Source organism: Macadamia integrifolia, chromosome 2 (genome assembly GCF_013358625.1).
Source record: "Macadamia integrifolia cultivar HAES 741 chromosome 2, SCU_Mint_v3, whole genome shotgun sequence".
Taxonomy (NCBI): domain Eukaryota; kingdom Viridiplantae; phylum Streptophyta; class Magnoliopsida; order Proteales; family Proteaceae; genus Macadamia; species Macadamia integrifolia.
The window spans coordinates 25,756,271-25,771,402 of NC_056558.1; the positions used below are offsets into that span (position 1 = coordinate 25,756,271).

General features: G+C 39.0%; 2 protein-coding genes across 4 annotated transcripts; both read left to right on the forward strand.

Annotated features, from left to right (window-relative positions):
* The first annotated feature begins 5,009 nt into the window (after positions 1-5,009).
* LOC122092349 (putative B3 domain-containing protein REM15) lies at positions 5,010-6,889 on the forward strand. Its single transcript, XM_042662665.1, has 6 exons — positions 5,010-5,130; positions 5,212-5,506; positions 5,600-5,715; positions 5,796-6,004; positions 6,088-6,235; positions 6,511-6,889. The coding sequence occupies exons 1-6, from the start codon at positions 5,056-5,058 to the stop codon at positions 6,751-6,753; spliced, it is 1,086 nt and encodes a 361-aa protein (XP_042518599.1). The 5' UTR covers positions 5,010-5,055; the 3' UTR covers positions 6,754-6,889.
* Positions 6,890-8,117: 1,228 nt separating this feature from the next.
* LOC122060424 (protein FAR1-RELATED SEQUENCE 5-like) lies at positions 8,118-14,459 on the forward strand. 3 transcript variants are annotated; one of them, XR_006134402.1, is made up of 2 exons: positions 8,118-8,569; positions 14,175-14,459. XR_006134402.1 is itself a non-coding variant. In XM_042623513.1 (2 exons), the coding sequence occupies exon 2, from the start codon at positions 10,403-10,405 to the stop codon at positions 11,240-11,242; it is 840 nt and encodes a 279-aa protein (XP_042479447.1). In that variant the 5' UTR covers positions 8,118-8,569; positions 9,874-10,402; the 3' UTR covers positions 11,243-11,394. The 3 variants fall into 3 exon arrangements, 2 of the variants coding, with proteins under 2 accessions (XP_042479447.1, XP_042479454.1); XM_042623513.1 differs by lacking the exon at positions 14,175-14,459 and adding an exon at positions 9,874-11,394; XM_042623520.1 differs by lacking the exon at positions 14,175-14,459 and adding an exon at positions 10,331-11,394.
* The last annotated feature ends 673 nt before the right edge of the window (positions 14,460-15,132 follow it).

Sequence of the window (15,132 nt, forward strand, 5' to 3'; positions counted from 1 at the left end):
TCTTATGTTTTTTATCTTGAGGCATTTTGTATATCTGGGATAAAGTATAATTTGTTTGATATTTAAATGATATATACAGATGACTTCTTCTATGCCTCAATCCCTAATAGCAAACTATGAAATTTACGAAAAGAATTGTACTAAATATACAACCAATTATGGGAAAAATATTGGAAGAGAAAATTTTCAAGTGTCAAGATTCTTATAATTAAGTCTTTAATTAGTGTTATTTCTATAATTATTGATTTTCATCCGGAAAAACGTTTCTGAAACAAGTTTTACCAAACGCCACAACTGTTGTTTTCCCGTTCTGAAACCATTCCTAAAGCATATTCACCAAACACCATTTTTTCGTTTAAAAAAGGAATTTTGACACGAAAATTGAAATTTTCATTTTTGACATGAAACATCATTTTTAGAACAGAAACGTTATCAAACACAACCTTAGTTCATTAAGCTTGGTAGGTTTTTAGAACTTTCTACTAAAGTGTAGGAAGTCTAGATACTTATAGAGATGTCCTTTCTCTAGACTCTTCTACAATTGTAGAGAGATTTCTAGAAAATTCTAGAGTTCTCCATTAAGGAGGTGAAAAGTTTCTAGTTTCCTTAATTAGAATAATCCTAACCATTGGATGGAGGACAGTGTAAGCATCTTAAGCATTCTTTGAAACCTTGGTTGCCTATAAATAGGAGTGGCCTCATTTGGCTAAGACACCAAGAGCAAGTGAGTAAGTGAGCATTTAAGCATTGTACTCAAGCTCTCTAGTGTAATAGAAGTTCTTTCACTAAAATTCTTTCATGTGTTTACTACTTCTCTTCCTAAGTCCCTTAAGGAGCACAGTAAGGATGATTTAGTGCTAGCAAGAGTGCTTAGTGCTGGGGCGATTGTTTAGAAAATCTAAGGCTGTGATACCATGCTAAAGTATGTGTACCGCACCCCCTATGCTATAGAGGAGTTGGATCAGTATTTGGAAGGGCAGAGAGTCAGAGACTCTTCTCTCTGTGTATCTATGTCACTCTCGTACGAGAACAATCTTGTACGTCCCTGGTCCGTGGATTTGGAATCTATTAAATGAAGAGAGAGAGTGGAATCCAAATCCATAGACTAGGGATATACGAGATTGTTCTCATACGTAAACCTGATCTGGTCTTGCAACATTGCGTGGAGTGTTTCTCCCTATGCAGCAATAGTTGCTCGTAAATGTAAGAAAGATTTCCAAGGTTTGCTAGAAGGTAAGAAATCCAAGTATCTTAGCCTTCTCTCATCAGCAGATCCAAAAATAAAGTAAATTGATTAAAAAAATTTCTGATAATCATTGATTTGTCTGGTATCTATAACATTTACTACATTTATTTTTACTAGATCAAAAATTTATGACATTAAAAAATGGGAGAGCGATAGGTATGCCGCCGATATCAAGTATGCTAGCGGATAGCACCAACAGGAACACATGATGGAGTATCATTCAGGAAGGATATGAGGGTCATTTCAGAAAAAGGGAAGAGAGAGAGAGATACAATGGATGCTAGCATACTTGATATCGGCGGTATATCCAACCTTTTCCCTTAAAAAATTTATAGATTTAATATCACATTCAGTAGAGATTTACGATATATGTATATGATGTACTCAATGTGTGCAATCTTGCCCCATAGATGTATTAAAAATGATACCTGGGACGGATGTAAAGCTAAGCAAAATTACCTCTGCTCCAAGAACAGAGGATTGTGTAGGTTGTAAGAGATGTGAATCTGCCTGTCCAACAGATTTCTTGAGTGTTCGGGTTTATTTATGGCATGAGACAACTCGCAGCATGGGTCTAGCATATTGATATGTTCCAGAAAACTCCAATTGAATCCATTTGATTTCTCTTTACCGACAACAACTGTGACCGTTTGCCTTCAACCAGCTTGTGAAAGACAATGAAGCGGGATCCCTCTGCAATTTAAATCAGAAAACAGAGAGATTCTTCTTTAAGATGGTGATTACCAATATCAGACCCAGGAATCCATGGTTCTTTAAGCCCATCCTACCTTGTTCTTTTCAACAACTTGTAACTCTCTCTCTCTCTCTCTCTCTTTCTCTCTCTCTCTCTCTCTCTCTCTCTCTCTCTCTCTCTCTCTTGTTTAGATTAATGGTTCCTGTAAGTAAATTTGTTGTAGGAGATTCCCATTGGGTTTCTAAAATACTTAAGAGAAGTGTGAGGGAGAATTATGTTGAGAAACATTGGCAAATCGTGGCCTGTGAAGGTTACTGGATTCTGTTTTAAAGATGGTTGGGCTGATTTTGCTCGTGATCATCATCTTCTTATTGGGGATTTCGTGGTGTTCAGACACCAAGGTCACATGGTGTTTGATCAAGAAAAGAACTCACCATTACTTGCTAAAAATGAAAAGAAGAGGGTAAGAAAGGTTGAAAATAGAGACACAGTTGTTGACAAGAAAATCAAAAGTAAGGCCAAAGAATACCCTTTTAAATTTTCTTCTTATTATAGTTTCTCCATGTTTGCATTGATGCCATTTTGATCTGATTTTTAGATTTCAAAGGCTCAGTTAAGACTCGTTCAAGAGCAAACAGGGCAGATCCATTTTTTTGTGGTTGCTTTGATGATTCCAGAAATGAAGATGGGAAAGTGGTATTTGATGTCACAGTGGTGGACTCTAAAGCTTCTGGGAGAATTTCCATCGGCTGATGTAAGCAAGGATAGCCAGATTGAGCCTAATTGTAAACCTTCCTCTGTGACTTCTTTCAAGAATTTTAGTCTTACACATTCTTTGTAGAATATTTCCTCTGTTTGGTTGTTGAGAAACATTTAAAGGGTTTCCAAAACAGCCAAATGTAGCAGTAGTTCATCTAGTTGGCTCTTGCATATATATCTTTCTAAGTCTAATGAATAAGAGGGCTTAATTTTTGTTGTTGGACTATGTTCCCAGGGAATTTGCAAGAAACAAAGATTTAGAAGGAAAAAGGTACTGCCACAACATAACACTGAAATATCAAAATGGCAGGACATGACATGGGAGCTGAAACTAAAGCCCAAGGATAACAAAGGCCAGGTTCACATAAGAGGTCGTTGGCGTGAGATTTTAGTTGGCTTGGCTTGTAATGTATATATTGGGGAAAGAACCTCACTGGTTGCGTGGCCCACTAAGGGGGTGTACATGGGCATAAACAGGGGTGATGGTGTCATTTTGCCGCCTGTTGTGTCTAGGCAAAGAACTGTAAGACCAGAGAATGTTGATTTCCCCATATCAATTATATATGTGATCCCAAAATTTTCCCAATGTCATAAAATAATGCTTTCCTAGGGATGCAAGCTTGGCCTTCTCAGGCAAAGCCTGTCTTGAGCCCGAATAGGGCTTGGGCTGAGATATCTTGGCCCTAAGGATGGGTAAGGCTAGGAATTTTTGCACCTAAGTGATGGTCGGGCCCTTCAAGGGTTGATGAGGCCTTGGGTTGAGCTCGGTCCAGCCTAGCCCAACCATGTCTTCTTCTTCTTCAATTATTTTGCTTTCAAAGATTGATTATTTTCTTGCTCTCTGAAGATGTCTGTAAGTTTAGTAATTGTTTTCCACGGTTTTAAATCCTCACGCTACAAGGTCCTGAGTTTGCAACTATTGTAAATTTTGTAACATCGAAGAAAATAGCTACTTGATTAATCTTGTAGTTTCAGTGTCTAAGTTCTAACTACAATTTATGACCAAGTTGTATTCAACAGGGTTTTGATAGTGCCTAATTTCCCCACTTCATGAAAAGTCTAGCGCTGGTCTTATTAAGTTTCAGATTCCTTAAACAAAATTTAATGTTTCAGGTCAAATTAGGGTCAGCCCGGTTTGGCCTGAGGTTGGGTCAAGGTTGGTTTTCGTAGGCCTTGAGTTATGGCCAGGCCAGGCTAGGCCCTAATCGAATCTATATACAGCCACGACATTTTATAAGATTGGCTATGTTATAATGTATAATGTGGGTTTAAAATAAGCCATAGTAATAGAATTGCAATTATAAGGTGGGAAGGGAGGCACGATCAGCAAGTTGTAGGAACCGAGGCTACTGACCGAGTTCTATTGAATGCTGTATACTAGAAAATCAATTATAATGATATATAAGGTAGAGAATAGTAGAGAAAAGTATAGTAGAGCACTTGCACCCGGGAGTTCTTAATTTTGAGATTTCCTTTCCCTCATCTTGTCCTCCAATTGTATACCCTTTATCTTTGTATCATAGAAAAAAAAAAAAAGATATATAAGGGTAAAAATGAAAATAAAAATTCTTAATTCACCTTAATAAATGTCGAATACCTTGGCTGCAATTTCTCCAGACATTAAGTACCCTAGATGTCATTTATCCTTTTTCTTATATTATACTTTGAATATGTGAATTTCACTTGAATTATTTATTTTTGAAAACACCCATTTAATTTTGAGGTGCATATTAGATTACCAAGTGGCGTCCCAAGTCAAGAAGCAGTGACGAAGGAGGGGGAATTCGAACTTGAGACATGCCATGGAGGGAAACTGTTACAACAATCAACACCTTAATCAACTACACTAGTAGTTTCTGGCTACAATGTGGTTTAAATTGCTAAGATTAAATAGATATTTTTAGGGTGAGTTCCAATCAAAATAAAGTTTTCATAAAATAAAAATAAAAAATAAAAAAAAAGAGAGAAAAGTAGAGGATGGAAAATTTCATCTTTAAATGGGCTATACCAAATTGCTAATACATTTGTGGTTATGGAATTGGTGAGTATTCAATTCTTTACTTTTATAAATTATAATATATGAAAAGATATTTCTAAGAAAAAAAAAAAAGACATCAAGGCAATATCCATTTCAAATTTTCTATGGGTTAGTGATAGATGGTAGTCTGGTAGAGCCTAGCTATGTAGAGCAGAATCACCAGTCCATTAGTCCGTTACCCTGCCAGTTTCTTAGTTTGAAATTCAATTTGAAAGGAACAACCACCCAGAATCATGAGGTCGAAGCAGGCGAATGAAGAAGTTATACTCAGATAAACAGAGAAGCACCCAATCACTACCAAGATCTTTCTCCCTAAAAATGGCACCGACAAGAATCAGACCCAAGAAACCCCACTTCTTCACACCCATTTTACCTGCTTCTTTTCAAGAGCTTGTAAGTTCTCTCTCTCTCTCTCTCTCTCTCTTAGTTAAAGTAATGGCTTAAGTTAATAGTTAAATATGGGAACTGTTGCAGGTGATCCCTAATGCATTTCACAAGTACCTATTTGATGAGAACTATGAAGGAGGAGAAGCCACTTTAAGAAACCATAGTCTTTGTGGCAAGTCCTGGACTGTGAACCTCAAAGGATTCTGTTTCCAAGAGGGCTGGACTGATTTTGTTCGAGACAATAATCTTCAACTTGGGGATTTCGTAGTCTTCGGGTACGAAGGTTCCATGGTCTTTGATGTCATCATCTTCGGTAAAAGCTTCCTTGACAAAGACTACCCACCTTTACATGTTACAAACACAGCTCAGAGCAAGAGCAAGAGTAAGCTTTTAGTTCCATGGCTCTGCTTCTTCAGTTTCTCTGTATAAATTCTTCCATTTTTTATGATTTTTTTTAACTTCTAATGGTAAGTAGGTGACAACCCTCCTAGTAGGCGAGTCATGACTCGTTCCAAAGGAGAAAAGGTAGCTAAAGAGTGTCCATCTTTTGCGGTTACAATAAGGGAATTTCATCTTAAGAAGACTATGTTGGTGAGTCCATGGATTGATCATATCATACCATTGCCATATATCATGTCTGTTTCTCCCTGATGCAGTGTTGTATGGTGCAGAATATTCCCAAACGTTTTGTTATATCTAATGGTCTGATAGGTAAAAGATACGAAGTGATCCTGAGGGATGCAAAGGGAAGACCATGGCCAGTGAAGCTAAGACGCACGCCAAGCAATAATCGGATGTACATATTAGGTGGTTGGCTTAAATTCTCAGATGCCAACCACTTGAAGAAAGACGATGTCTGTGTTTTCAAGTTCGGCTCACGGTTATAACTTTCCCTTACTACTTCTATTTATTTACAATTTCCCCCTTTTTAGAAAAAAATAACATTTTATTTGATAATTTCAGAGGTGAAGGTGGTGGTAATATGGTGTTCGATGTTAAGGTGTTCGATTATAATGATCCAAGAGCAGCTGAGGAGATTCATGAGCCACTCAAAAGAATTACTTTTTTTGTTACTTCTCTCAGACAATTTAACCTTGATGAGTACTGTTTGGTGAGGGTTTTCCTCTCAATGTTTTTCAATTAATCCCCACCCCCCCCCCCCCCCCCTTTCCCGGCCTTCAAGGATTTGTTATTTTGGTATCGGGTTGCGAGATTGGTCAAATTTGGCCTTCGATCGGACAGATTTACTCTTATTTTTTAAAAATCAATTAAAGATCGAGTTGATCGGACGGTTTCATCGATCCGAATCCGATTTTTGAAACCCTGCCCCCCTCCCCTATCTCTTTCTCTTTTGACAATTGTGAGGGGTGTTGTATGTGTTTACAGGGCGTACCAAAGAAAGTGGTGATATCCAATGGGCTAGCTAAAACAACCTTTGAGACCATTCTAACCGATGGAAAAGGAAATTCATGGCCGGTGAAGCTGAAGCACAAAAGGAATGGCCAAACTTCCATAACGGGTGATTGGAAAGTGATTTCGGCTTCAAATGGATTGAAAGTAGGAGACTCCTGCAGTATAGAGCTCATTCAGAAGGGAATGATGAAGCCAACTCAGTTCCAAATGCACTGAATTGTTTTTGTTCTTTTTCTTTTTTGTAAGAAGATGATTTATTTTATTGCAAAGGGCTGAAGTCAAGGTTTGAGAGTTTCATAACTCTAAAAGCCAAAGAGTGGACAACGGCCAAACTATCTCGGCCATTAGAGATAGGACCTTCCCAACAAAGGAGTCAGCTGCACTGAATTGTTATGTGTTTTGTTTTATCGTCTTTTGGTTGAAATTAACACTCTATGCTGCTGTTTTATAAGAAGCATTTTAATTCCATAGTTTTTAATTACTCTCCTATTATGGGAAGGTCAGATGTGCCTTGGCACCAAGGTTTGAGGAAACGGATTGAATCGGTCTGAATTGATTGGACTGGATTAGCATTGATTCTGTGTGATCTCGATTCTTAGCCTATATTATATTAATGTATTTTTACAAACTCACACATTCAAACAAAAGTGCCAAGTTTCCTAAACCCAGCCACAGTTGAATAGAAGCACGAGACCCGTTGAGACATCGTTTCAAACAGATTGAAACTAGGCATGCATGTGCGGAAAAGCACCCCCAATCCCTTCAACAGGGAGGAGGCAACTTCCCTCTTTCAAAGATTCTTGTTGCTTAATTCCCATAACTATGTATACCTCTTTACTATCTCTTCCACTTCCGATATGGGACTGAACATTCCACACAGAAAGTGCATTGCCAAAATCAAAGTATAAGAAAACAAAAGAACTACTTTTGTGGTGGGAAAACCAAATATTCAAAAGTAAGATAGCAAAACCAATAAATACACATAAGATCTTAGAGTTGAATTATTTGCAGTTCCTACAAGAAAAGAGTTGAGATTAAAAGACCTATACCATCTCCATTCACCCAAAAGTGGCAATTGATGGAAGTAGACAAGAGGAAATAATCTTTCTCCAAGCCCGTGTTACTTGATTCATTTCAACAATTTGGAATCAACTCCATTTTCTCTCTCCTAGGTAGGGGTGTAAGTTTGGCCCTATTTGCCTGAACCTGCCCTAATCCTGAATAGGCTCTGGGCTGAGATACCTTGGCACAACCCAGTTCAACCATGTTTTAAGTTATATTGTAAAAGGAGAGAGTTCAATGAAAGCTAGCATGGCCCTTGTGCTAGTGTGGGATCAATGGAAGTGCACGCGCAAGCATTCACAGAGGTAGGATTTCCACCTTTCATGATGGGTAGAGTAATCATTTTGTTCCCTTTGTGTCTAGTCACAGGGATCGCATTACCTTTCAAGCTTATTTTGTCCATACTGTAAAATATATATCGATATAATATTTATCATAAACTTTAAACATTAAACACATTTTCTTATATAATATATTATATATATTTTATTACGGTTGGCAGGCCGAGGTTAGAGTTTTTAGGATCCGGCTCGTCTCCAGCAAGCGCCCAAAGACCTTGCGGATGGTCGACATGTGGAGACGAGAAATCTGACTGCTCCTACGAACTTCTTGTTGAACGATCGCAGACGACTAATGCGGGGTGCTTGAAATCGATCGCCCTAACTCGTCTCCCTCTACCCTGTTCTTCCTTCTTTCTCTCTTCATACCTCACTAAAGCCCTACCATTCCTCAATATTTGAAATCCATCTCGTGGACTCGTCTCCCTGTTTCTCTCCTCATACCACAGTGAAGCCCTAACTTGTAGAGGGGTTTGAAATCGATCTCGCGGGCTCGTTTCCCTCTACTCTAACGGCAGAATCGTTGAGTACTAAGCAAGAGATTCAGAGTCACAGGGACTTTCAGAGGGGTTGGAGTCGTTGATCCGGCTTCAGGATCACAGAGCTTCACATCCGCAGAGCTATGTATCAAGGTATGCTCAATCTCCATTTCTCTCTCTCTCTCACACACACACACATTTGCCGTGAATCCCGGTTTCAGAGGGGTTGGTGTCTCAAAGCTCTTCTTTGCTGTTGCCCCCTCCCCCATACCCAAAAAAAAAAAAATTCTTGTAAGAATAAGTGAAGTGTTGCCTTTGTGTCTATTGATTTGAACAGAATATATGTTTTCATATGTTCTTTAAACTATAGTTTCCACCGAGAACCCTGCAACTTGTGGAGTTTAAGTGATAGATGTGACGATTGAGTGAGATTCAATTTCAGTTTTACATAGGTTTTGTTATGGGTACAAATATACTTAAACCTGATTGATTACAAACAGATTAGTCCAATAAAAAGAACACATAATTAATCACTGTTTTGGTTGTTGCAATATTTCAGTTCAACAGAGAGGGAGAATAATTCCAACAAGAAGCCAAGTTTGAAGTTTGAACAACAATACCTCAATTTTCTATTCTGAAAATTCCCCCCCCCCCCCTTTTTCCCGAATGCAACCAAATGCCTATAAGCAAACGCAGCCAAAAAGCATTAACAAGGTTAGTAGAAGAGAAATCAACTAGAAGGCTAGTTACAATTCACATATCAAACCTGGCACAGAGACTTGACATGGATTGTATAATTAACGAAGCCAATCACTCCGTTAAACAATGAAAACTGAAAGAAATGCAAGGAAGATTTGAGGCGACTGCTTGAGACCCATCCATATAGAATACCAAAGCCAACAGCTGCAACAAGAGAAATTAACACATCAGTTTTTAGGTGCTACCTTCAGGCTTAGCACCTACTTAAGAGTCAAAGACAACAAGCATAGATAGGACAAGAAATTGGCATGTCAGCCACATGATGGTTTTTAAAGAAACTAATGTTAACACAACCACCATCTGGGCTAAGTGGCATAACAAATTGTTCAAGGATGCCATGGATTTTTTCTGCATCTTCAAAACACAGATTTGAGTTTCTCGATCCATCATGTCAGAAAAGTGGCATAACAAGCTCTCTTATTCTTCTTTTTTTTTTTTGGATAAGATCTTCTTTCTGAAATATTTGAATTAAAGACTATTGGATATTGTAATGTCTGTTTAGCATCAAATAGAAGTGAGAAAAGAGACTAACAGAATGGTAAAGATTCTAAACATACAATTTTTGCATGGTGTTTAATACTATCCTTTATGCCCCCCCTTTTTGGATTATACTGTAAAGTGTTCTCATACTATTGTTTCTTCTTTATTTTATGGGTTAAAGCTATGTTTCTTCTTTACTTAAATTGCTCAATATTTAGGCAAAAAAATGGAAGATCCAATGACTGCACATAGTGAGATTAAGACTCATGTTGGTATGGTGTTCAATTCTAAGCAAGAGGCATATGATTTGTACAATGGATATGGAGGAACAAAGGGGTTTAGTGTCAGAAGCGATTGAGTACATAAGAGTATCAAAGATAACAAGACCGTTACATCAAGGGTATTTGTATGTAATAAACAAGGAAAAAAGAAACAAGAGAGATGATAACAGTGGTAAGCCTTGAGCAGAGACAAGAACTGATTGTCTTGCACAGATAAGAATTAAATTGAATATTGATGGGATGTACAATTGCACTGAATTTATTGAAGAACACAATCATGAACTTCACTTATGATGAAGTCACAAAGGATTGTTTTTGAATTTCATGCATTTGAAATTGATCTGGAAGATGACTGTGGTTTTAGACCTAATGACATGTTTGAGTACATGAGAAGGCATGCAGGTGGCAAACAAAGCATTGGGTACCTGAAGGAAGATCAAAAGAATTATCTTTGAACTAAGCATCAATGAGACTTTCGTTTGGTGATGATGTTAGCTTTGATACAACATTTTCTACGAACAAAGAGTGTAGACCTTTTGGGATATTTGCTGGATTCAATCATCATAGGGGAATCGTCATATTTGGGGCTGCACTTTTGTATAATGAGACGGCTGATTCGTTCAAATGGTTGTTTGAGGTTTTTCTAGAAGTTCATGAAAAAAAGAAGCCAATAACTATTTTCACAGGTCAAGATGCTGCAATGGGGAAGGCATTGGCTGAGGTGTTACCTAAGACAAAGCATGGCTTGTGTACATGGCACCTACTGCAAAATGGTATAAAGCATAAGGGCAACATGATGAAAGATGGCTCAAATGTTTTAGCAGATTTGAAGAAATGTATGTTCCATTATGATGATGAATCACAATTTGAAATTACATGGGATAAACGAAGAAGTGGTCATCAGGTTGAAGAAAATTCATGGTTAGACCGTATTTATTGTCTTAAATATAAATGGGTCAAGTGCTACATGAAGGAAATATTGATTATAGGAATGTGGAGTACACAACTATGTGAAGGTATAAATGGTGACATGAAATTTTACTTAAGTTCAACTCTTGGCCTTGTACAATTTTTCAAGCACTTCGAAAGGTTTGTGGCTGACAAGCGTGCTAATGAGTTGAAGATAGAGTTTGATGCAAGAAATAAGCTTCCAAGAAATTTATTCATAAAGTCACCTGTTATGAATATCATGCAGCAAGAGTTTACACTCCTAAGATATTTGAAAAACTTCAGAAATAGTATGAGTGGATTCCAGCATGCTACATCAAGAAAATTATTCAGAATGCCACCTGTTATAAATATGTAGTCTCAATATTTGGAAAAGCAGATGAATGTACAGTGTCGTGCAACCTAAATCAGTATATGATTCGTTGTAGTTGTAGAAGATTTGAGACATTCGACATTCGACATTCTTTGTCGGCATGCTTTTAAAGTTCTAGATGTCAATGATTTCAAATATATTCTAGATGCATATATATTGAGGAGATGGACACAGATAATATGAAATATAGTTGTACATGATACTGAAGGAAAAGTTGTTGTGGAAAATGTCCACTTGGATTATTCACAAAGGTATAGGCGTATTTATCCTAAACTGGTTAGGATTGCAGCAATAGCATCAAATTCATCTAAGGGTTATGCTTATGTGGACAACGTTGCTGATGAGACATGAAAACATCTGAAAAGTATATGTTACACCCGTGCCCTAATCTGGTCAAATTTGAAATGTTGTGATAGGCCTCGGATCGGAGATCGAAAGTACAATCGGGTTTTGGCTCGCGGCTGCGCATTGTCGAAGGGGTAAAGATGACCCCACATGTTCATGCATCATGTGTCTATCTAACTGGAGGGGATTAATACCTACCGATCCCAGACGGTAAGTGAATTGACTCCCCACACTTGATTTCTGGCACCCATCATAACTACCGAAAAGCCTTGGGCATGTCCGAGGTCAACCACTCGTGCGAGACCAACCCCGGGATAGGAAGCTATCAAGATAGTAGGCTGTTTTGACCATCGAAAACAAGCCATCAGAAGTAGCCTGGGCATGAATTCGGTGTCTGTTTTCGATGGGTCCATTGGCTGCTATCGAGGTTTCGATGCCCCTGGGTCCTGCCACTCACATCGTAAATGGTACTGGATGATCCCAAATCATCCTCCACACCTTCCTCTTGATGTGAACACCTTATGGACCTAAATGTGCGGGTCCTCGTGCCCCAAAACTCATTTTAACCCGATTGGTTCAAAAGAGGCCAAAACCAAACGGACCCTAAGGGCCAACTTAAGTTATAAGTTGGGAAATGAGGAATGATTCCACATTTCCCTTGTGCCCAATGTAGGAGAGGAGAGAAAGAGGAGAGGAAGGAAGAAGAAGAGGAAGAAGAAGGGGATTGAAGGCCTACCTTGGTGTCGGCTGCTGCCTCGTTGCCCGAATCACCGTCGGAGGTAAGTACAACCTCCCATGCCACTCTCTCTCTTCATTTTGGCCTAGGCAAAGCTTGGTATGGGTAGAATCTTAATGTATAAACTATGTCAAGGTTGTGGGATGGGTGTTTTACCCTCTCGTTGTAGTTTTCAAGCTCGAACCAAGCTCGGTGAGCTCCGGTAACATGTAATGCCAAAAGACCAACTAGGATTTCGATCGTTCGATCGATGTATCTTCCAAACGACTTGGAGGAAATGGAATTTTCTTGGCTTAGAATGATGCTAGAAACATCCCCTACAAACTCCACAGAACAAATCTCGACGATCAGGCCCGAGTCGAAAAGCCCCAATTCGAGTTGGACCCTCCTGTGTCCATCGAAAATATGGCACATGAAGCACTGTAGTTGTTTCTGGTGGGTTGTTTCCAATGGACAAATGAGCCTAATGTGCTCTCTATCACTTCCACTGAAAACAAGACTGATATTTTTGGTGGAAATGCCTTGTTTCCGGTGGTTGCTTCCGGTGACACTACTGTCATTGAGTGATAGTGTCTGTACCTTTTGGGGGTGACCTGGTGGGTCCCTCCCGATGTTTTTGATGCGTACTGATGTACAATCCCCTTATGTCTAGGACAGTGACACGCACGAGCCCTGAAGCCAAAATTGAATTGATCGATCGGTGGCCGTACTTGAACCCAAACACAACCGATAGTAAAACAGGTGAAGGATGGACTTTGTTTATTTTTAAAATGTTTATTATTTATTAAATTGGTCACATGCTTAGAATTATATGTTTAATTGTAGTTGTCATTTTTCGATCATGATATGAATTATGTGGAAATGTATGACGGGATCCGGTGTTGCCGAGGTGGTACTGGTACTGTGATCACCGTGTGTTTGGATGTGTGTGTGTGAGATGGAATCCAGCGTGGGCGAGGTGCTACCGGTGCCGTGATTGCCGTATGTATGTTGCATTCATGCATTGATTATGTGCATTAGAGTTAGTTGTAGTTGCGGGTTATACTTTGTGGCTAAGGTATCACTGGTATCATATACCCCGAGACTACATTTGAAAATGGATATGCTTCGTGGCCGAGGTCTTGCTGGTGTTGCGTAGTCCATACTCAACTGCTAGTGCATGCTAGATTAGGTAAACGGTCTTGGGTTTCACTTTGTGGCTAAGGTCTTTCGTATCATGTACCCGGGACTATATGGGCTACACTTTGTGGTCGAGATCTCTCCGATATCGTGTAATCCATACTAATTGTATCACTATGAAGGCATGTAGCATATATGTGATTAGGTATCACTCCCTATGCTACGCACCCTTGTCAACAGGGGTTGAGGTGTTGGATAACCCATTATGGTATGTGTGATGAGACTTTTCGAAGTGCCACTCCCGCGGTACGATGTGATTGTTGTCGGAGGTGGGAACCTGTCCGGCGTGGCCAATGTGTTATCGGTGCCGTGACTGCCAGGAGAGGGTTATCAGGGGTTTGCTGGGTGACCCATGGATGCATACGGGGATCGGCAGGCTTCTAACCACGGCTAGGGTTTGTATCACTATGCTGTCGATGTCGTTTTTGAGACGAGGGACATAGCCTAATGCGCCGTAGTAGCATTTACCAGACTTAGTTTGTAATGTTAGGTAGATAATAAACAAAAGAATTGCATCATGAGCATCATGGACTATGTGTTTAATTTTCCCAATCATGCATCATAAATTATTACTGCTATTATCTTGCTTGGATGTATTTGCCCCACCTCTCATTGAGCGAGTTGGAAAGCTCACCCCACGTATACACCCCATTTTAGATGATGATGCAGGTACTGTGGTGCCGATGGTAGGTGATCCAGTATCTTCTAGGTCGGAGTACGGTGTGAGCGACTGGTGGATGCCAGAAGCGAAGGAACACGACTAGGACTGTGCTTGCGATCACTGTGCTTATGCCGCACCGTGAGATTGTACATCACTTATTGATACTTTCGGATACAATTGTGGATTATGTATTTCTTTAGATTATATTATACGTCATGGATGTTGTAACGGAATAACTCGGTTATTGTTATTATATTACCATTAGATGTTTCCCCGTTTTACTTATAATTCTGCTACTATACTCTGATTCTGCTGCTTATGTTGGTTTGTGATGGGGATTGTGAAAATTTTAAGATACTGCTATCAGAGATCCTGGTAGATTTGTAAGACAAATACTTGTCTTACTCACACCACCGGTATTCCTAATGGTAAGTTGGGTCTGCCGGGTGAGGGGTGTAACAGTATAAATATTAGCTTTGATGGGTAGGATGATGAAAGTGTTGATAGCTTTGAAAGGGTTCTAGTTAAAGATACTGTTGTCAACAATGGAGTAACTCTCAAGAGAAAAGATAGTCCAAAAGAAGGTGATAGACGTAAGAAGAGTTGGGTGAAAAATCGAGAAAAGAGAAAGAAACAAATTGTTAAGGGAATGATGGGTGATTCTTCATAGGAAATGTAACAAGCTTGTGCACCTTTTGAAATACAACAAGCTCGTGCATCTTTTGAAATACACCATACAATTTCACCATTTGAAATGCAACAATTTTGTGCACCTTTTGAATCTGACCAACTGAATGACAATCAAAGTTTCAGATCTATATTTCTAGTATGTTTCAAATGTATCGGTATATTTTTCATTACAATCATGTTATTTATTCACTATTGTTGTATTGGACAATGTGGTTGCCTTGTCGTAGGGTATTTATGACTTACAAGGAATATCATCCCAAGCTT